Here is a 17,247-nt window from a genome sequence, read left to right on the forward strand (position 1 = left end):
GTGTGTTTGCGGAACAAATATTCATTATTCTCTGTTCGTGGGTGGCCCTTCAGTACATTTTTACATATGTGGGTCCTTTTCTCACATGCATGCCAGCCGCATTCACTTGGCAAGTGACCGGTTTAAGATTACTTATCGGCTAATTCGGTCTCCAACTTAACAATGGAAGTGTTTCACGCACACTTTGTTGCGTTTTTTAATTGTTTCTACCGTAAACGTACGTAGATTACTAGATTTTAAGTTTATGATAATTAATATTTCATTGTCGATATCCAATAGCATCAGATTCATATATAAAGCTATTATATTATAGTTTTCGTTTCAATGGTCGCTAAAGCTACGAGGTCAAATCTTTAGGGGAGTACTATATTTATTTACTATGTGAAGTACGGTCATATATCTGGAGTGGTATCTCTCACTTCTCATACCATGTCATTGGCCATTTACCATGTCATATGATAAATATATAGGTAAAGGTGTAATTTTTTAATCGTCCCTAAAATAATGATAATTTAAAAATATTTAACACTTAGATATTTAAAATTAATAATATGGATAATATACTTCCATAAAATAATATCATTTGTATCATTGTAAGAAAAGAAATCTTCGTTAAAAAAGTTAATTCATAAAAATAAGAGAATATATAAAAAAGTTAACGTTAATACAGTTACAGTAACGTTATTACATACATAATAGGGCCGATGTAATGTGAATGTGGCAAGGAGTGTGTGAATTTGATTCCTAATTAGGGGAATTAATTATTTTCATTTCCTCGCTCTGATAATAAGATAAGCACGGCATTGAATTCCAATACTCAATACGAAAACACATACCGAAAACTCTGATATTTTTTATCACGCACTCAGCAGGTCAGATAGAGGGAAGGAATTCTGGAGTCATTACATGTTTAGTGGTGGAACTAAACGTTACGCGTTGCCTCGTCACCACAGTGAAGGAATGACAATATTAAGTAATTAATAATATTTAATAATGTCTTCCTGATATTTTTTTTCAGCTTCACGCTGTATCCCGCACACAGCAGGGTAGGCAGAGGGAACCTGATGTTAAGACACTCCGTTCGCCACTTTCTGCCGAATTCTGGCAGGCATTGCGTGTTGAGTGGCAGAACTCAACGCCGCGCTTTGCCTCGACACCAGAGCGAAGAAATGGAAATATAAACGTAAATAAATGTTTCCCTTCCTCGAGTGGGGATCGAGCCCACAACCGTCGCGTTACATTCACACTCTAGTACCGCTGCGCAACGACGGCATGAAAATGTTAAATATTTCATTTCTTCTTTTTGATTGGGAATCGAACCCACCAAGTTAGACCTCAACTGGATTATTCCATTTAACGTATTAAAATCCACCCAAATGTACTGGCAACGAATAGTGTAATAATTTAAATGAAATCAATATTGTTATTATGTACTTACAAAAAATTTCAGTAAATACTTTTATTTGTATGTTAAAGTAAATCTATGTCACCGGAAATTGTGAATAAATAGATATTGATATTTGAATACATATTTGTTAAGTTTGCTTCGATTGTAAACAAAATATACGTAGTTCATATTTGTAATAAGCGCTTTGAATTTTAATTTAATTACAATATTTTTTTTCAGTTTCCTTTTATGCGCCTGTATCAAGGTAGACAGAGGGAGCCTAATGCTAAAACACTCCGCTCTCCATATACGCCGAAGAAATGAAAATATTAATATTTCATTTCCTCGAGTGGAAATCGAATCGACAACCTGTCACTCTTGTGCCACTGCCACTGTACAACAACTATATAAATAAAAGTAACATATACTTATATATATATATATTATAATTCAGTATTTTTTTATTTATATAGAAATGAAATAAGCGAGTCATCACACTATCGAGGTCGAGAATTGCGACATATGAAGACGTGCTTGCGTTTTAGCTGAATTTGAATAAATGTTTTTAGGTCAATGCTCGCTGAAATTCAAGGGCATATTAGATTCCAAACTAGAAATTACTTGCAACTGTAAAAAAATATAGGAAAAAAATGAAGATACTCAAATGGCGTTAGACCATATTTATTACTTTTATGTTACTTTTTTGTCAGCTATTTTTGCGTTATCGTCTTAAAATGATGATGACTTTTTAGTAAATGGTTAATTTTAACATAATTATAATTTTAACTCTGTTTTCCAGGAACTGTTATGTTCTGACAAAAGTCCGGCGTTGTGTTCCACTCAACACCCAATATCTCAAAAAAAATCGATAAGTGGGGGAACAGAATGTCTTGTCTCTGTCCTCTGTCTACTCTGCTGTATGCAGGATACAGCTGAGCTTATTTTTTTATTGTTTTGATTATATTTTTTAAGGAAAGCACTTAAAAATAGGGATCAATCTAAGAAACGGCATATAGTAAGTTGTAAGTGGCATTAGGAGGCTCTTCATAGGATTTATAATTGAAGTGACTGTTCAATTTATTAACTAGAACTGTAACAATGTAATGTAACTGTTCGAAAAATTATTGAAATATTTTTTTTTCTTTGCTACACTTTAAGCACTGTCCTGTACTCAGAATGAGATCAAACTGTAATATATTGACTTACTTAGAATAGAAAAATAAATAACTTAACTTAACTTCATGCTTTATCCCTAGCGGGGTAGACAAAGAGAACAGAGCGCGAAACGCAAAATAGAAGAATAAATACTTATTTTAAATATCTACAACGTTCAAAACACTAATTAACCGCGATATATCATGTATAAAAATAAACAATACATATATATATATATATATATATATATATATATATATATATATATATATATATTTGAGATATATTTTAGATGCTTAAATTAATGGATATATTTTATTCATTCAAAAGCTTTCAGAAAAAAGTGGTTATTTTTAAAAGCTGCACAAATCCTTTATAGTTAATTAAATGATAAAGATAATTCCTTTTAACGTTTATCTGTTACAAAAATGCAGACATCAATTAAAAACAAAATTAAATTTTAAAACGTAGAAAAAACACCGGATATTCGTCAAGATTTTGTAGAGTCGAGATAGCAAAATTATATAAAATGGCATTCCAAAATGCAATATCATACATTTGCCGTAGATATCATGTTACGGTCAGCGTCATTTGAGTCGCCCACGTGCCGTACAGTGAGCTATATTATTTTCATAGGGTTACCATCGATTTGTATTTAATTTTGTATTACGCAAAGAAAATATAACTCTAAAATAAAAAAAAAAAAAACATAGGTACAAGCAGTCACAGGTTTTACATATTTATCATAAGATAATGAATGCTTTTTAATTATAGTTCAATAGTGAAGTAATTTTGGTAAAAGATGTAAAAATTATGATATGTTAAAAATATAAAAATATAAATAATTAAAAATGTAATGCTGCATCTGTAGAGACTAACATTTACCCTATTCCATCTATATATATAAAATCGAAAGGTCACTCACTCATCACGAAATCTCAGAAACTACATGTGCTAGGAACCTCAAATTTTGCATAGGAGTTACTTATAGGACGTAGGTGCTCGCTAAGACGGGAATTTGCAATATTCGACTTCTAAGGGGTTGTTTTTGGAGTCGAAAGTTACTATGAAACTTCGTTACTACAAATGCTAGGAGTCTCAAATTTTGCATAGACGTCACTAGGATGTAGTCATGGAGACAGAAATTAATAATAACATAGTTCACGTGGGTGAAACCGCGAGCGGGCCGCTAGTATAGTATTATATAAACTCAAAGTCATTACTTGTATATATAATTTTTTTAAAGTAATTCATTAACGCACAACAAAGAACTGGCTTCTGACAAATAAATAATATAAAAAAATGTTTTTATTATGGATGTATCTATCCAGATATTGTCAAAGCTGACTAATTGAATACTCTAAATTGTCCCTTTGAATATAGCTTTTCAACATTTTCATCCATTGCTATTTATTATAGTTTATCGACGATCTATCAAATATACATAAAGTGTTTCACAGATATTGGCCTGAAAGATTAGATCTTCACCATTCGCATTACTTAATTTAGAAGCTTGTACGTATTTATTATAGGTAGAAAAAAAAAGACATATTATTCGTTCGTTCGTAATTTGTTTCATAGTTTTTCAGTTCGTTTCATATTTTTTTCGTAATAATTACACAAAGTACGTAAATCGTATTTACCACTCTACTTGTGGGCTTCAACTATATTTCTTAAATAAACTAAATTTCAATATATACATTTATTTGAATTTAAGGACAATACAATTCGTTAATATTTTCTGCAATGATAGAAAAAAAATAGTCGTCATTAATTTTCCGTATAAATAAAAAGTTTGCGATATTGAACTTTTATTCTTATTTCACTCTGAAATGCGGCGCTGAATTCCGCCACTCAACACTCATTCCCTCCAGAATTTGGCGAAAAATCAAGAAAGAAAGTACCTATCTTGATGGAAACGGATTGTCTTAAGTGAATGATCCCTGTTTCCATCCACCTACTCTGCTATGTGCAGGATACAGGGTGAACCTAAAAAGTGGGTTCACAGCAATTAGTCGTTCCTTAAGTTATAGCATGGTATACCAGGGACACAGGTGTGTGACTAACACGGTAGGGTAGGTAGGTTCAATCTCCCTCGGGGAAATTAATTACAATTTTTAATATTTTAACTTCCTCGCTCTAGCCCAAGACAAAAGCCCGGTGATGACTCGAAAAATTCAGCCGATATTAGGAAACGGAGTGTCTTAACTCTAGGTTCCCTCTGTCTACGTACCAATAATATAAACACTTTCACGTATCGATTTTGGATTACAGATACTTATTATATAGTATATTTCTACTTTTAAAAAATATAAAAATGCTGAATATATTATTAAAGTAAAATCTGTATTATTTTTTCGATTTTTTTAAGTATGTAAATGAAAAGTGCATTTACACAGAATTAAAAAAAAAATGTATTTGTAAAATCATACATAATACTATGTCTGTATTGTTTAAATGTATATAAATTCATGGAAAAAAAAATATTTTACCCCGCATGTAGCTATAGTAGGCAGGGGCAGCCTAGTGTTAAAAGACTCCGCTCCTTACTATCCGTTAAATTCCAAAGCAGTGTGCATTGAATGGCGGAGTTCAACACCACGCTCTACCTACACCAGAGCAAAGAAATGAAAACATTAAATATTTCATTTCCTCGAGTGGAAATCAAACCCTCAACCTGCCGCCTTTACAGTCAAACGCCTATATCCCTGGGCTCCACGCCTGGCATCACTTCTGGCCCCAATATTAAAATAATTGTTTAAAAATATATATAATATATACGGAACCCACACCATTTACCCACTATTCGCACTTAACAGACCCCTTTTTCTCGGCAGGCGATATTTCATCAAATCGACACCAGTCGAACAAAGCTTCACTTGATTAGTTCTCCTTTGTTTTTTGTTCGTATGCGTATTGCGGCATATTTATTACAATTGTACACACCAGTATAGTCTTGACAGCGTTTCACATAAGCTTATGTTTCAATTCATTTGTTTTTCGAAATTTTATGGGCCATAGCTTGATGTTTTCTCGGGTGTATGCGTTTTGGAGTCTAATATTATTATTTTTATGTTATTTATACGCATATAGGACGGAGAAAACTTTATATTGAAACACTCTTCTCTCTATAATTCGGTAATTTTAAAGCGATAATATGTTGGATGGTTTTTTTTAATTGGTGAAAATAAAATTATGTAAATGTAATCATACTTTCCAAACGGAATTGAACCTGTAACTTGTAGGTACACATAATAAGCTACAATGCTATTATATTTTTACTGTGTAAAAAAGTTATTGGAGAGGGTACTTGAGTTTCAGAATGTATGCTACAAGAATATTTTACTGAACATTTATTGTAGCTTAGTAATCTTAGACTCAAATACTTTGTGATGGAAATAATTTGAAAATATTTTTTTTCTCGATTTTTAACATAACTTCTTTGAATTATATTTGTGCTCTGAAATCCAAATACATTTTATTTAAAATAATAATACGTATCGAAAATAACTGAAATATTATGTAAATATTTTACTCAATAGTAAAATTGAATGTAGCTGAAAAAAGCCTTACAAGCTGTATACATAATACATTGCCGACATTTATAGGGTTTAATACTAAAATAAAATAATATTTTCATTTTTAATACATGAAAAAGTAATACTAGCTAGTATGATAATACTTCGTGGACATTTATTATCTTTTTTTATTAAAATTAATACCTTTTGTTCTTGGACCTCAAAGAATTCCAGGTTCATTATTTCCACAAATATTTGTAACTGAAAGCTTGTTGTTTTCTAACTTTATCATATAATTACTTATTATGCTTATTACCAATTTTAAATTATTTATTTTATTATTTTAATGTAAATGACTGACTATAACGCGACGGTTGTTGGTTCGATGCCTTATCGAGTTAATTTTTATTTATTTTCATTTCCTCGCTCCGCCACTGAACATTGGGAATGGATTGTCTTAACACTATGTTCCCTCTGCCTAAACTGCTTATACTGCATAAATAGAATTTAATTTATTTTTAATGATTTAAGTCTTCCAAGGTGTCCAAATACAAGAATTTTCCACCAAATTTTATAGGTGTTAACATGTTTTAAAAAATATTTCATCATTTACTTTTTTAATCGGCGAAGTCGTAAATAGCCGTATATCTTATTGACAATCTCGGCACATGAACCTATGTCAGGGACGCGAGATAAACGCGATCTTGTATTTAATTGCTTTGGTTTTCTTAAAATATAAGTATGCTAGTATCATATTATCTGTAATTTACTGTATTTGTAACGTTTATTTGTGATTTTTCTTTTTAATTTATAAATAAATAAATCTGAACAACGCTATTTTCCGGTTATTCCCTGAATCACTCTACTGGTTGACCAGTTTAAATTCAGAGAAAAATCAAATTAGGAAATAATAATTTATTATTTCAAAATATTTAAAAATAAATAATATTTTCTATTAATAATCTTTATGTAACATTATAATTATTATTAGCTTCACTCTGTATCCCGCAAACAGCAGAGTAGGCAGAGGGAACCTGTTTATTTTTTTACATTGATTACAATCATAATAATACAACTCTATTGCATATTAATTACAAGGGATGCAATTCCTTAACATTTTATAACCACCGTCGAGTCGATATAGATAAGGAGGAGCTATTAGCTTTAGCTGAGTGTAGGTTAAAATAACAAAATTATTATTGAGAAATAACAAGAATATTTTTCAAAATGTTTCTATGATTTGATAAGCAATTTTAATCAGTTAAAACCCACGCCTTCTCAGGTAAAAGTATTAATTAAACACACGAAACATGCGTTATATTTGTTATTACGTAGTTATACTTGTAAGTAACATTTCAACAGCTTACTAATGTAAGAATAAACCTAAAAATCTATTTAAATTTCAGTGAAATTGTATGAATGATATAAATGTAAGTATTTAGTTATCTAGCTATTTGAATAATCACAATATACATACATATATAATACGTACTCTGATATAACTTAGAAAAAAAAATAAAAGAAATAAAATCGAATATTAACAATTTAATAATATCTAATTAGAGTCCGTCGTGGCCCAGCGGCACAAGAGTGTGACTGTAACACGACGGTTATGGGTTCGATCCCCACTCGAGGAAATGAAATATTTTCATGTCCTAGCTATGGTGTCGAGGCAAAGCGCGTCGTTTACTTCTGCCACTTAATACGCAGTGCCTCCAGAATTTGGTGGAAAGTGGGAAGCCAAATTAAACACTACAAAAAGAAATGTGTTAGCTAAACTAAAACGCTTTCTATATACCAGTTAATAATAATAATTGAATAATAACAATATGACAATATAATATCACTATGCCTTTGAGATTACTTTCGTATTTTGCAAGAATATCAAGCAAACAAGGTCGGTGATGTAACTAATGACGAGGGTGATAACGGGTTCAAAGCAGATAGCCGCTGGGAACGTCACGTTTTTATCGTATATTTACAATTTCCCGTGGTTTTACTCATATTATGTTTTTATATGAAAAGAGTATCGTTTATTTTTTATTATACACAAACACTTTACATTTGTATAAGTGCTATTTATTATAAACAGTTCTATCGATCTCTTCGTGTATAAGCTTTCAAACATTTACTTGAAATTTGATTCGATCAATAATAGCAAACTTTGTACAATTACGATAAAAGGTATCACGATAACACATTTTTATTATCTCAAAGCTAAAACAAAGCACAAGGAGATGACGGTAGCTGCTAAAAGCTGAAGGAAAACTCCTCCTATTTTGCGCCTCAAAAACTGTTTGATACTGTCATTAGAAGCGGAACTGCTCCGGAAGCGTAGAGGAAGCATGATGGTATTGTTCTTTAAAAAGGACGAGAGCTTTATACTTGACTACTAAGTCCACGTCTAGGTGGGTGGGTAAATTTTTTCGAGGAAAGGCTACAGTGCCATGAAGGTAATAAAGAAGACCGAGGACTATAATCTGCTGTTAAGTGTTGCTTATGTGGACTCTGATACTATCATCGGGCGTGCCGCAGTCTCCGCAGCCCAGGCACAGCATCTATACTATAGATACTTCGAAGTGTTGAAGTGTGTATGTAAAAGCTCTACCATGTATGTATCTTGTACGCAGCACATAGGGCTCCTAGGCACTTCGTTAAGATACTCCTTTCCTCGTTTTCCGCCAAATTCTGGAGGAATTGCGTGTTGAGTGGTGGAACTCAGCACTTCGCCTCCACACCAGAGCGAAGATATGAAAATTATAATATTATATTTCCTCGAGTGAGGATCGAACCCACAACCTGTCCCGATTGTGCCCCAGCACCACGACTGACCTCGTGACATAAAACAATTTCAGTTACAAGAAAATATTTTGCTAGACCTTGACGACACAAAATGAGTATAACATGTGTTTTTCCCCCGTTAGGACCTTTACATTAAGATACGAGTAATGCTCAAAGGTTAAGTTATATTAGAATAATTACTTCCTTATATAGGGTTCAATCATTATTTTAAAAATGTTACATATTTTTTACCATGGTAATTAAGATGTAAGTAATATTTAGTATATATATTTATACAAGCACTTGCCACTCAACTTTTAACGACATTTACTACCAATTCTCATTGTGAACTAATTAAATTTATTTTCAACCGACTTCTGTAAGAAAAGGAGGTTATCAATGCGACTGTATTTTTTTTTTATGTTTGTTACCTCATAACTTTTGACTGGGTGAACCGATTTTGAATTTTTTTTTTATTTGGAAGGTGAAGCTTCCCGAATGGTCCCATTTTTTTTGGTCCATGTCTGACAATAGTATCTATGAGAAAATCACATAAGTCTTAAATTTGCATTAGGTATGTGCGCGACAAATAGACGAATAACTCAATGTCGCGCCGACCGATTTTGATGATTCTTTTTTTATTTGAGGGGATACACTTCAAGGATAATTTGGTGAAGGTTTGGTTAGGTTCCGATTATGAGATCTGGTGAAAATTTAGAAAGTTTGTTTTTTTTGGTAAAAAAATCATTATACTGTAATAGTTACAAGCAAAAACTTTTTAAATTGATGTCAGAAGTGAGATTCCTGATCGTTGCATTTCTTTTCAACCAATCTCAAAAAAGAGGATGTTCTCATTTTCAACCAACTTCAAAAAAGGGAGATTCCGAATTTACCCGAATACTTTTTATGTATGTTCTTGTCAATATACCGTATGTAACTTTGCACAAAAATAGTAACTAATTAAATGAAGTTTTACATAGAACAATCACAACCACTCGTTGACAACCACTACCACCACCATCACCACTCGTTCAAGAAGCATCATTTTAAGATCTACTCATCACTAAAAATCGTAAAATAAATATATTTTTAACTAAAAGAAAAACCGACTTCTAACAACGAACTAAAAAGTGAAAAATAATTATATAAAGATTTTATAATTTTGAAGTCGGTGCAAAGTAAAACAAACAGGCTTAGTAATTAGATTTGGCACATTCTCAATAATAATTTGGTACATTCTCAATAATTAACAAAATATTATAATATAATTATAATTAAATTTAAAATTATCAATGTCAGTATAATGGTAATAAACGTAATTAATATCATTATTCTATAGAGACTGCCAGGTTTATCAAATATCCAAATTTCATAATAGTATTTGTGTCTACATAAGCAAATCTCTCTACATTTTGTGACTGAAAGGGACGGGGGGGTGAGTGTAAAAAGTAACTGTTCCAAATTGGTTTTAACAACAACGAAATTGAAAATAACTTTTAACTAGGCGAAGCCGATTGTTTCCCATACTTTAATTTCATTTTTTCGTAGACTTTTCGGATCAAATAGAGAATCTAGTGTAGATACGTGTATATAAAATGTATTATACTAGTTTATAATTTTTTCACGTTTTATTTCGTATACTTATATGTAAGAAAACTAAATTTCACTTTCCGCTAATTACCTCGTGTTGGAATCGAACCCACTACCTGACACGTTTACAGTCAGACACTTGTACGTGGGGTACATCCGACCTCTATAAAATAACCTCAATAGTAATAAATGTTAATCATTAAAAAAATAAGAAAACATTTATTTTATAAATATTCCCTAGCCAGTAATCGAACTAACACCGACGCAATCTATATATACACAAAAGGACTTGTCCTCACTGACTGAGGTAACGCACAGTGCAGCACAGTGACGCACGCACAGCCGTAACCGCTGTGCGTAGAAACGTGAAATTTGGACAGATGTTTACTTTCGTAATCTGAACATCCACTAAGGAGGGATTTTAAAAAAATTTTAACCCTAAAGGGGTGAAATAGGGGTTGAAAGTTTGTATGGAAAAAAAATTAAATCGCCACCGATTTTTATAAAATTTGAAATTCAGACTCTTAAAAGTATTTAATTCAACACATGTTTCATGGTTTTCTAGAGTTCTTCCCCTAAGGGTGCAAATAAGGGGTTGAAAGTTTATATGGAAAAATCTTTAAATCGCCATTTTTATTAAATTTGAAATTCAGACTCTTAAAAATATTTCATTGAACATACGTTTCATGGTTTATTAGAATTCACCCCTAAATAAGCAAGCGAAGCTGCGCGCGTCCGCTAGTTATTTTATAATTATTCGAACACAACTTCAGAACGAAGACTCGTGCAAGTAAGTACAAGTGAATAAGATCGAATGGCATTGGCGAGTCGAATGGCCCTTTCCGTTGTAACCTGGCCCCCATATTAAGTAACGTATTTTCATTCTCACAACTTTTTTTCCGTTTCATGTTTATTGTTTTTCATACAAAAACGATTTATTGTTAAATGCACATTTGTTGCGAACTTTTATAGACTTGACACATTAGCACGTTCTCAGTTTCAATTTTGGGTTGCGTTATATTTTTTTCACAGTAGCTGTAAATCAATATGAATTCGTTTAACATATTATATTTATAATATCTACTATAGTGTTAACGTTTTTACAGTGTTTAATACGAAACTTTTTTGTTTTTTCATGGAAAAACCTCGAGCGTACCGGTTCCATGGTGCAGCAGCATCTGGAACTTGCGACTCTCTGTCTCCAGAGCAGAGACACCAGAGCGAAGAAATGAAAATATAAATGTAAGTAAATATTTTACTTCCTCGAGTGGGGATCGAACCCACAACCGTTGCGTTACAGGCACATCCTTGTGCCACTATGCCACGATGGCCTCAATGCGACACGTCGGCTTGAAGTTGATTTATATTTTTTATTTATTAATTATGATACTTATGAAAAAAAAATCGTTAAATACAACCCTTTAGTAGTTTTCTTCTAATTTGGTAAAAAAATTGAACACCGACAAATGATTTGGTGTCAAACAAATTAATCTCTTTATTTATGGTGATAAATCTCTCAGTTGGACTGGATGTTGGCAGCGTTCTCAATAATATAAATAATACTGTAGCCGGCGATAAACAACGCGACGGAAGGAAAGAACATTTTTATTCAACAAGTAACAAAATAATATTTTATTTTAATTTTTCTATATTATTTGGTTTAAAAAGGCATACATATAAAGTTAAAATATTATTAATTTATATAACACTGGCAGACCCGCGCGGCTTCGCCCGCTTGAAGTACACAAATATTTATTTAATATATTTATGACATTATTCTCAATTTTCAATAGAGTTAGTACGAAAATGTAAACCAAAATAATTAATATAAAACGGAAAAGAATAATAAGCCAGCCATAAATAAAAGAAATATTTTTAATTAATCTTATAGAAAAATACCTGAGTAATTGAAATGAACAAAAAGTAATTATGGGAAATTCTTAATATTACAAGAAATATCTAACTATTTAAAATGAAGAAAAAATAATTATTAAATGAAATCGAAGGAAATTATTAATATTGGAATAAATAGTAATTTTCAATATATTTTTGTACTTATACATATAGCCTCTATGGGCGAAGCCACATAACTACATCTGAATACATGCCGTTTAGGAATATTATTACATACTTATATTATTATTGATTATTCGAATAATTTATTCTCCAAGTGGTGGTCTTCTCCATATGGTGATATATATTTTTTAAATAAATAAATGACTAGTACTTACTGTTGGCTGCACTTGCTGGGAGTATAGCATCCTGCGCGCTTCGTACACGTTTGTTGTCAACTCGTTCATGTCGAAAGGAAGCGCATCAGGGTCTAACGCGTCTTGCCCTGCACCATCGCGGGCCACTAGAAACAAAATACATTTTTAGAGAAGAAAACCCAGTGCCAAAACACTCTGTTCTCCGCGTTCTGTCGGAATTCAGATATTGCGAGTTAAATGACGGAAGTGTCAGACATTGTTTGTTTCTAATGTTTTAAGTATTAAAATTTGTCAATTTTATATTAAACATATATTTTTTTGTCTTAAACTCGAGAAATATAAACCAAAGAGCACTTACCGAATTCTTATGTCATATCTTAGAAATTAAGTGAAAAAATATACTGTATAGTAATAATTAATTATTAATGACATTATGAGTCATAATACAATATAATACAATATAATGAGGAAAGATATACTCCATTTATTACTACGTTATAGCCCTACATATTTGATTGAAGATTGCAGTACATAATTAAAAGAAATATGTGCCTTCTAATCTTTTGCAACACCTGTGATGACTCACAGCATATTTTAAATTCTAAGAGATGACGATTTCAAAAATATATCTATACAAGCGGCCCGCCTGCGGCTTCGCCTGCGTGAATTACGTTATTATTAATTTCTGTCTCCATGAGTACCTACGTCCTATAAGTGAAGTTCATGCAATATTTGAGACTCCTAGCATTTGTAGTAACGAAGTTTCATACAAACTTTCAACCCCAAAAACAACCCCTTAGAAGTCGAATATTGCAAATTCCCGTCTTAGCTAGCACTAAGACGTCCTATAAATAACTCCTATGCAAAACTTCAGATTCATAACACTTGTAGTTTCTGAGATTTCATGATGAGTGAGTGATCTTTCGGTTTTATATATCTATATATATAAAATCGAAAGGTCACTCACTCATCACTCATTGCACAATTTGCAATATTCGACTCCTAAGAGGTTGTTTCTGGGGTTGATAGTTTCTATGAAACTGTTACTACAAGTGCTACGAGTGTAAAATTTTGCATGGGAATTTCTTATAGGACAAAAGCGTTTACTAGGACGAGAATTAGTGAGGAAATGAAATAGGAGTTGAAAGATTGTGTGGAAAAATTTTAAATCGCCACCGATTTTTATAAGATTTGAAATTTAGACTGTTAAAAATATTTAATTTAACACGTGTTTCATGGTTTATTCGGATTCACCCTATAAACTGACAATATTTCCATAAATATATTTAATAAATGTTCGTATAGTTCAAGCGGGCCAAGCCGCCCAAGTTCACTGGTATCTTATAAATGTCCATTTTAATGTGAGATTTTTTATAGTTTAATATTCTATATAATAATAATGAATAACATGGTATATAAGCTTGCGGCATCGAGAACACTTTCAGTAGTGGATATAAAATAACGTTTCAAATTACAGAAATAACCAAAAAAAACTTATAAATATAATAAACTTATATTCACTATATACCATCCACGAATATATTTCATCTACCCACCTATCTACATATCAAAAGTTACCCAATTTTTAAAATTTTTCAACTGTTAAATCCATTTCATACACATAAGCGACAGTAAAAGCCAAATCTAAATTAGATTAACTGCCTTGTGTTTATTCAGACAAAACGCAATATCGAAATATTTGAATCAAACCATAACACTTGTATGATGTGGTAAAAATCATTCGCTACCCAACCACCATTTCATTTCGAAGTACACCGCAATTTTAGAAAAAAATTGCTTTGTAACCTTTTAAATGATATCATAGCTTAGTATTTTAAGTTTTTAATGTGTATATCAGTAAGGAGATTCCTTACTTTTAATGCTAATAAAATAATAGTATTTTTTCTTATATAGTACGTAGATAATTTGTTATTTAATAGCAATAATTTTTCCTTGTCATAAATCAGTGCTGTTATAGAAGTGGGCACGTTTTCCTCTGACGCCAATTCTACAACGCGATTCCCGCCGGGTTACCTTCTGCAAATCATAATAAATAAATAAATATTAAATAGCAATTCATAATTAAGTAACATAAATTGCCTCTACATTTAGATCAATGACATAATCCTAATGTAAAAAAAATAGCTGTTTGTTTCCAATACAAAATAAACTGGTTTAGTCTTTTCGGCATTATTACAACGTAAAATTTAGTTTATTTATAAATTCGTTATTACTACAGATTATGGATTTTATACTGCTTATGTAGAGTCCCTTTGCGAGTAATGACCAATCACAGGGCAGAAAGGCATGAATTATATATAATTTATAATTTCAAATGCTATATCGAATTCTGTTTACTTGTAAATTATGAATTTGATATTTTATTTAATTAATATCAGATTTGTGTGGGGCTAGCGGTGCCTACCTAACGTCGCCTATTTTTATATATTTTGACATTTACAGATTCTCTATTTATTTCTCTAACTTTATTAAAAAAAAAAGTCGAATTGATAACCTCCTTTTCTTACAGAAGTCGGTTAAAAAAGAAATAAAATTGTCAGTCATAAAATTATTTAGAAAATGTTTATATATTTTGTTATAAGAATCATCATTTGTACGATGTAATAAAGTTTCACATTTATATTTACGAGTATAATAGAGGAGTCGCATTTATTTAATACTAGGGGCTCGCGCCAGGCTCTGCCCGCTTGAACTTATTATAAAAATAAATAAATACACAAAATATTTGAGTAAACTACAGCCTATGTATTATTCTGATGTATACATTACTGTGGTGTTTTTTAAATCTGTTCATTAGTTTTTGCGTGAAAATGTTTAACTTTCATATTTATAATATCAGTAGGATGCATATGAAAGGAAAATTTAAGATAAATATTATCTCGTATGCGAATATGGAGAATATAAAATAATAGATATATGTTAAAATGACACTGCTTTAGCTAAATTTGAAATATTTTAAAATATTTTATTGTTAAAGAAAATTAATTAATTAATCAGCTTCATGCTGTATCCCGTACACCCGACACTAGAGCAAAGAAATGGAAATATAAACTTTAATAAATATTTTATTTTCTCGACTGGGGATCGAACCCGCAACCAGTCGAGTGTACAGTCACATTTTGTGCTCCTTATTACATAGGTATTTTCTATATTTAAGTAAATAATATGTCCTTAAGAGAGTCCAGTCCAGTCATCCTTTTAAATTGCCAACTTAACTAATAACTATATAATCTAAAACTAATTGAATGAATAAACTAAAACAATATAATAAATAAAATTAACTTAACTATTTTATCGTCACATAGTAGTTCAGTAATAAATATCATGATATTATTACCAAATTGTTATTCGTTGCGGACTAAAATCAGTAAATATATTTTCATCAGTTATTATATTTTAATTGTTGATAAATCGTTATTATTCGTCATATCGATACGAATTATTGTCGTATTTCATTATCAGTGATGAAGTACAGTTAATAGATTTTGTATATTATTAAAATTCGTATTTTAAACCTTATTATCAGCTTCACGCTGTATCCCGCACATACCAGGTTAGGTAGAGGGTTATGTCATTCCGTTCCTCATTTTCCGTCGAATTATGGAGGCATTGTATGTTAAGTGGCGAAACTCAACACCGCGCTGTGCCCTGAGACTAGAGCGAAGAAATGTAAATTTAAATGATTTTTTTTTGAACGTAGCGGGATTCGAACCCGCGCCTCCTGGAAACCGACCAGGCGCTCTGAACACTAAGCGAGTCCCTCTATTTTCAAATTTTTATACGTTTTCTAAATGAGTAAATATTTCATTTCCTCGAGTGGGGAAGCATAATAATAGATACTTACTCACATTAACTTAAGTTTGGGCACGTGAAAATCTTAAGAATATAAGCTGGCTCTTATATCTTATTAGCATCGATCTTTGAAAAAGTGAGGAGTATATTATGATAGCGGCGAAGGCCTAGCGTAGTATAGTAGATAATAATATAAGTAGTTTTAAGTTCGAAACTTTAACACATAGTAGATAAAAAAAAAAAAAATACAATTAAATTTTGGGATAGTTATTGTAATGTTCATTTTAGATATGACTATTTGCGCTTAATGTATTTGTTACATTTTACAAATAAAATAATATCACTAATAAAGACAATTAATGAATTATTATTTATTAACATTTCTTCGCCCTTAAGGCAAAACGCGTCGTTTAGTTCCGCCATTCAACACGCAATGCCTCGAAATACGACGGAAAGTGGGGAAGGGAGTGTATTACCACGTTATGTCTGCGTACCCTGCTATATGTAGGATACAGTGTGAAGCTAAAAAAATAAAATAAAGACAATTAGCATTTCGCTTATCTGTTAGGTGCGTTTGCTTAATTTGTATGAGAATTTAATACAAGCTGAGCAAGGCTATGCTATGTTTCGCTAAATTTGCGAAAATTTTGCGAAATTTTCTGTTTTGTCCGCACGCGCTGGGATAGATTAGTCAAAGTTTAATCTGTCCGCGTAAATTCCAAAACGTTCGACAGCTTACCTCTATGGGGCACATTTTGACCATATACTCAAAAACTACAATTACAAATACCAC

At 31.4% G+C, this 17,247-nt stretch overlaps 1 protein-coding gene across 3 annotated transcripts in view; it reads right to left on the reverse strand.

Annotated features, from left to right (window-relative positions):
• Positions 1-17,247, reverse strand: part of LOC146527222 (uncharacterized) — a 63,977-nt gene that overhangs the window by 43,876 nt on the left and 2,854 nt on the right. For all 3 annotated transcript variants that reach the window (XM_085206540.1, XM_085206542.1, XM_085206541.1), the window contains exon 2: positions 12,663-12,787. In XM_085206540.1, coding sequence (XP_085062666.1) covers positions 12,663-12,787 — 125 coding nt within the window. The remainder of the gene's footprint in view (positions 1-12,662; positions 12,788-17,247) is intronic.

The sequence above is a fragment of the Heliconius melpomene genome, chromosome 21 (assembly GCF_056956725.1).
Source record: "Heliconius melpomene rosina isolate 202511_hmr_F chromosome 21, ASM5695672v1, whole genome shotgun sequence".
Taxonomy (NCBI): Eukaryota; Metazoa; Arthropoda; class Insecta; order Lepidoptera; family Nymphalidae; genus Heliconius; species Heliconius melpomene.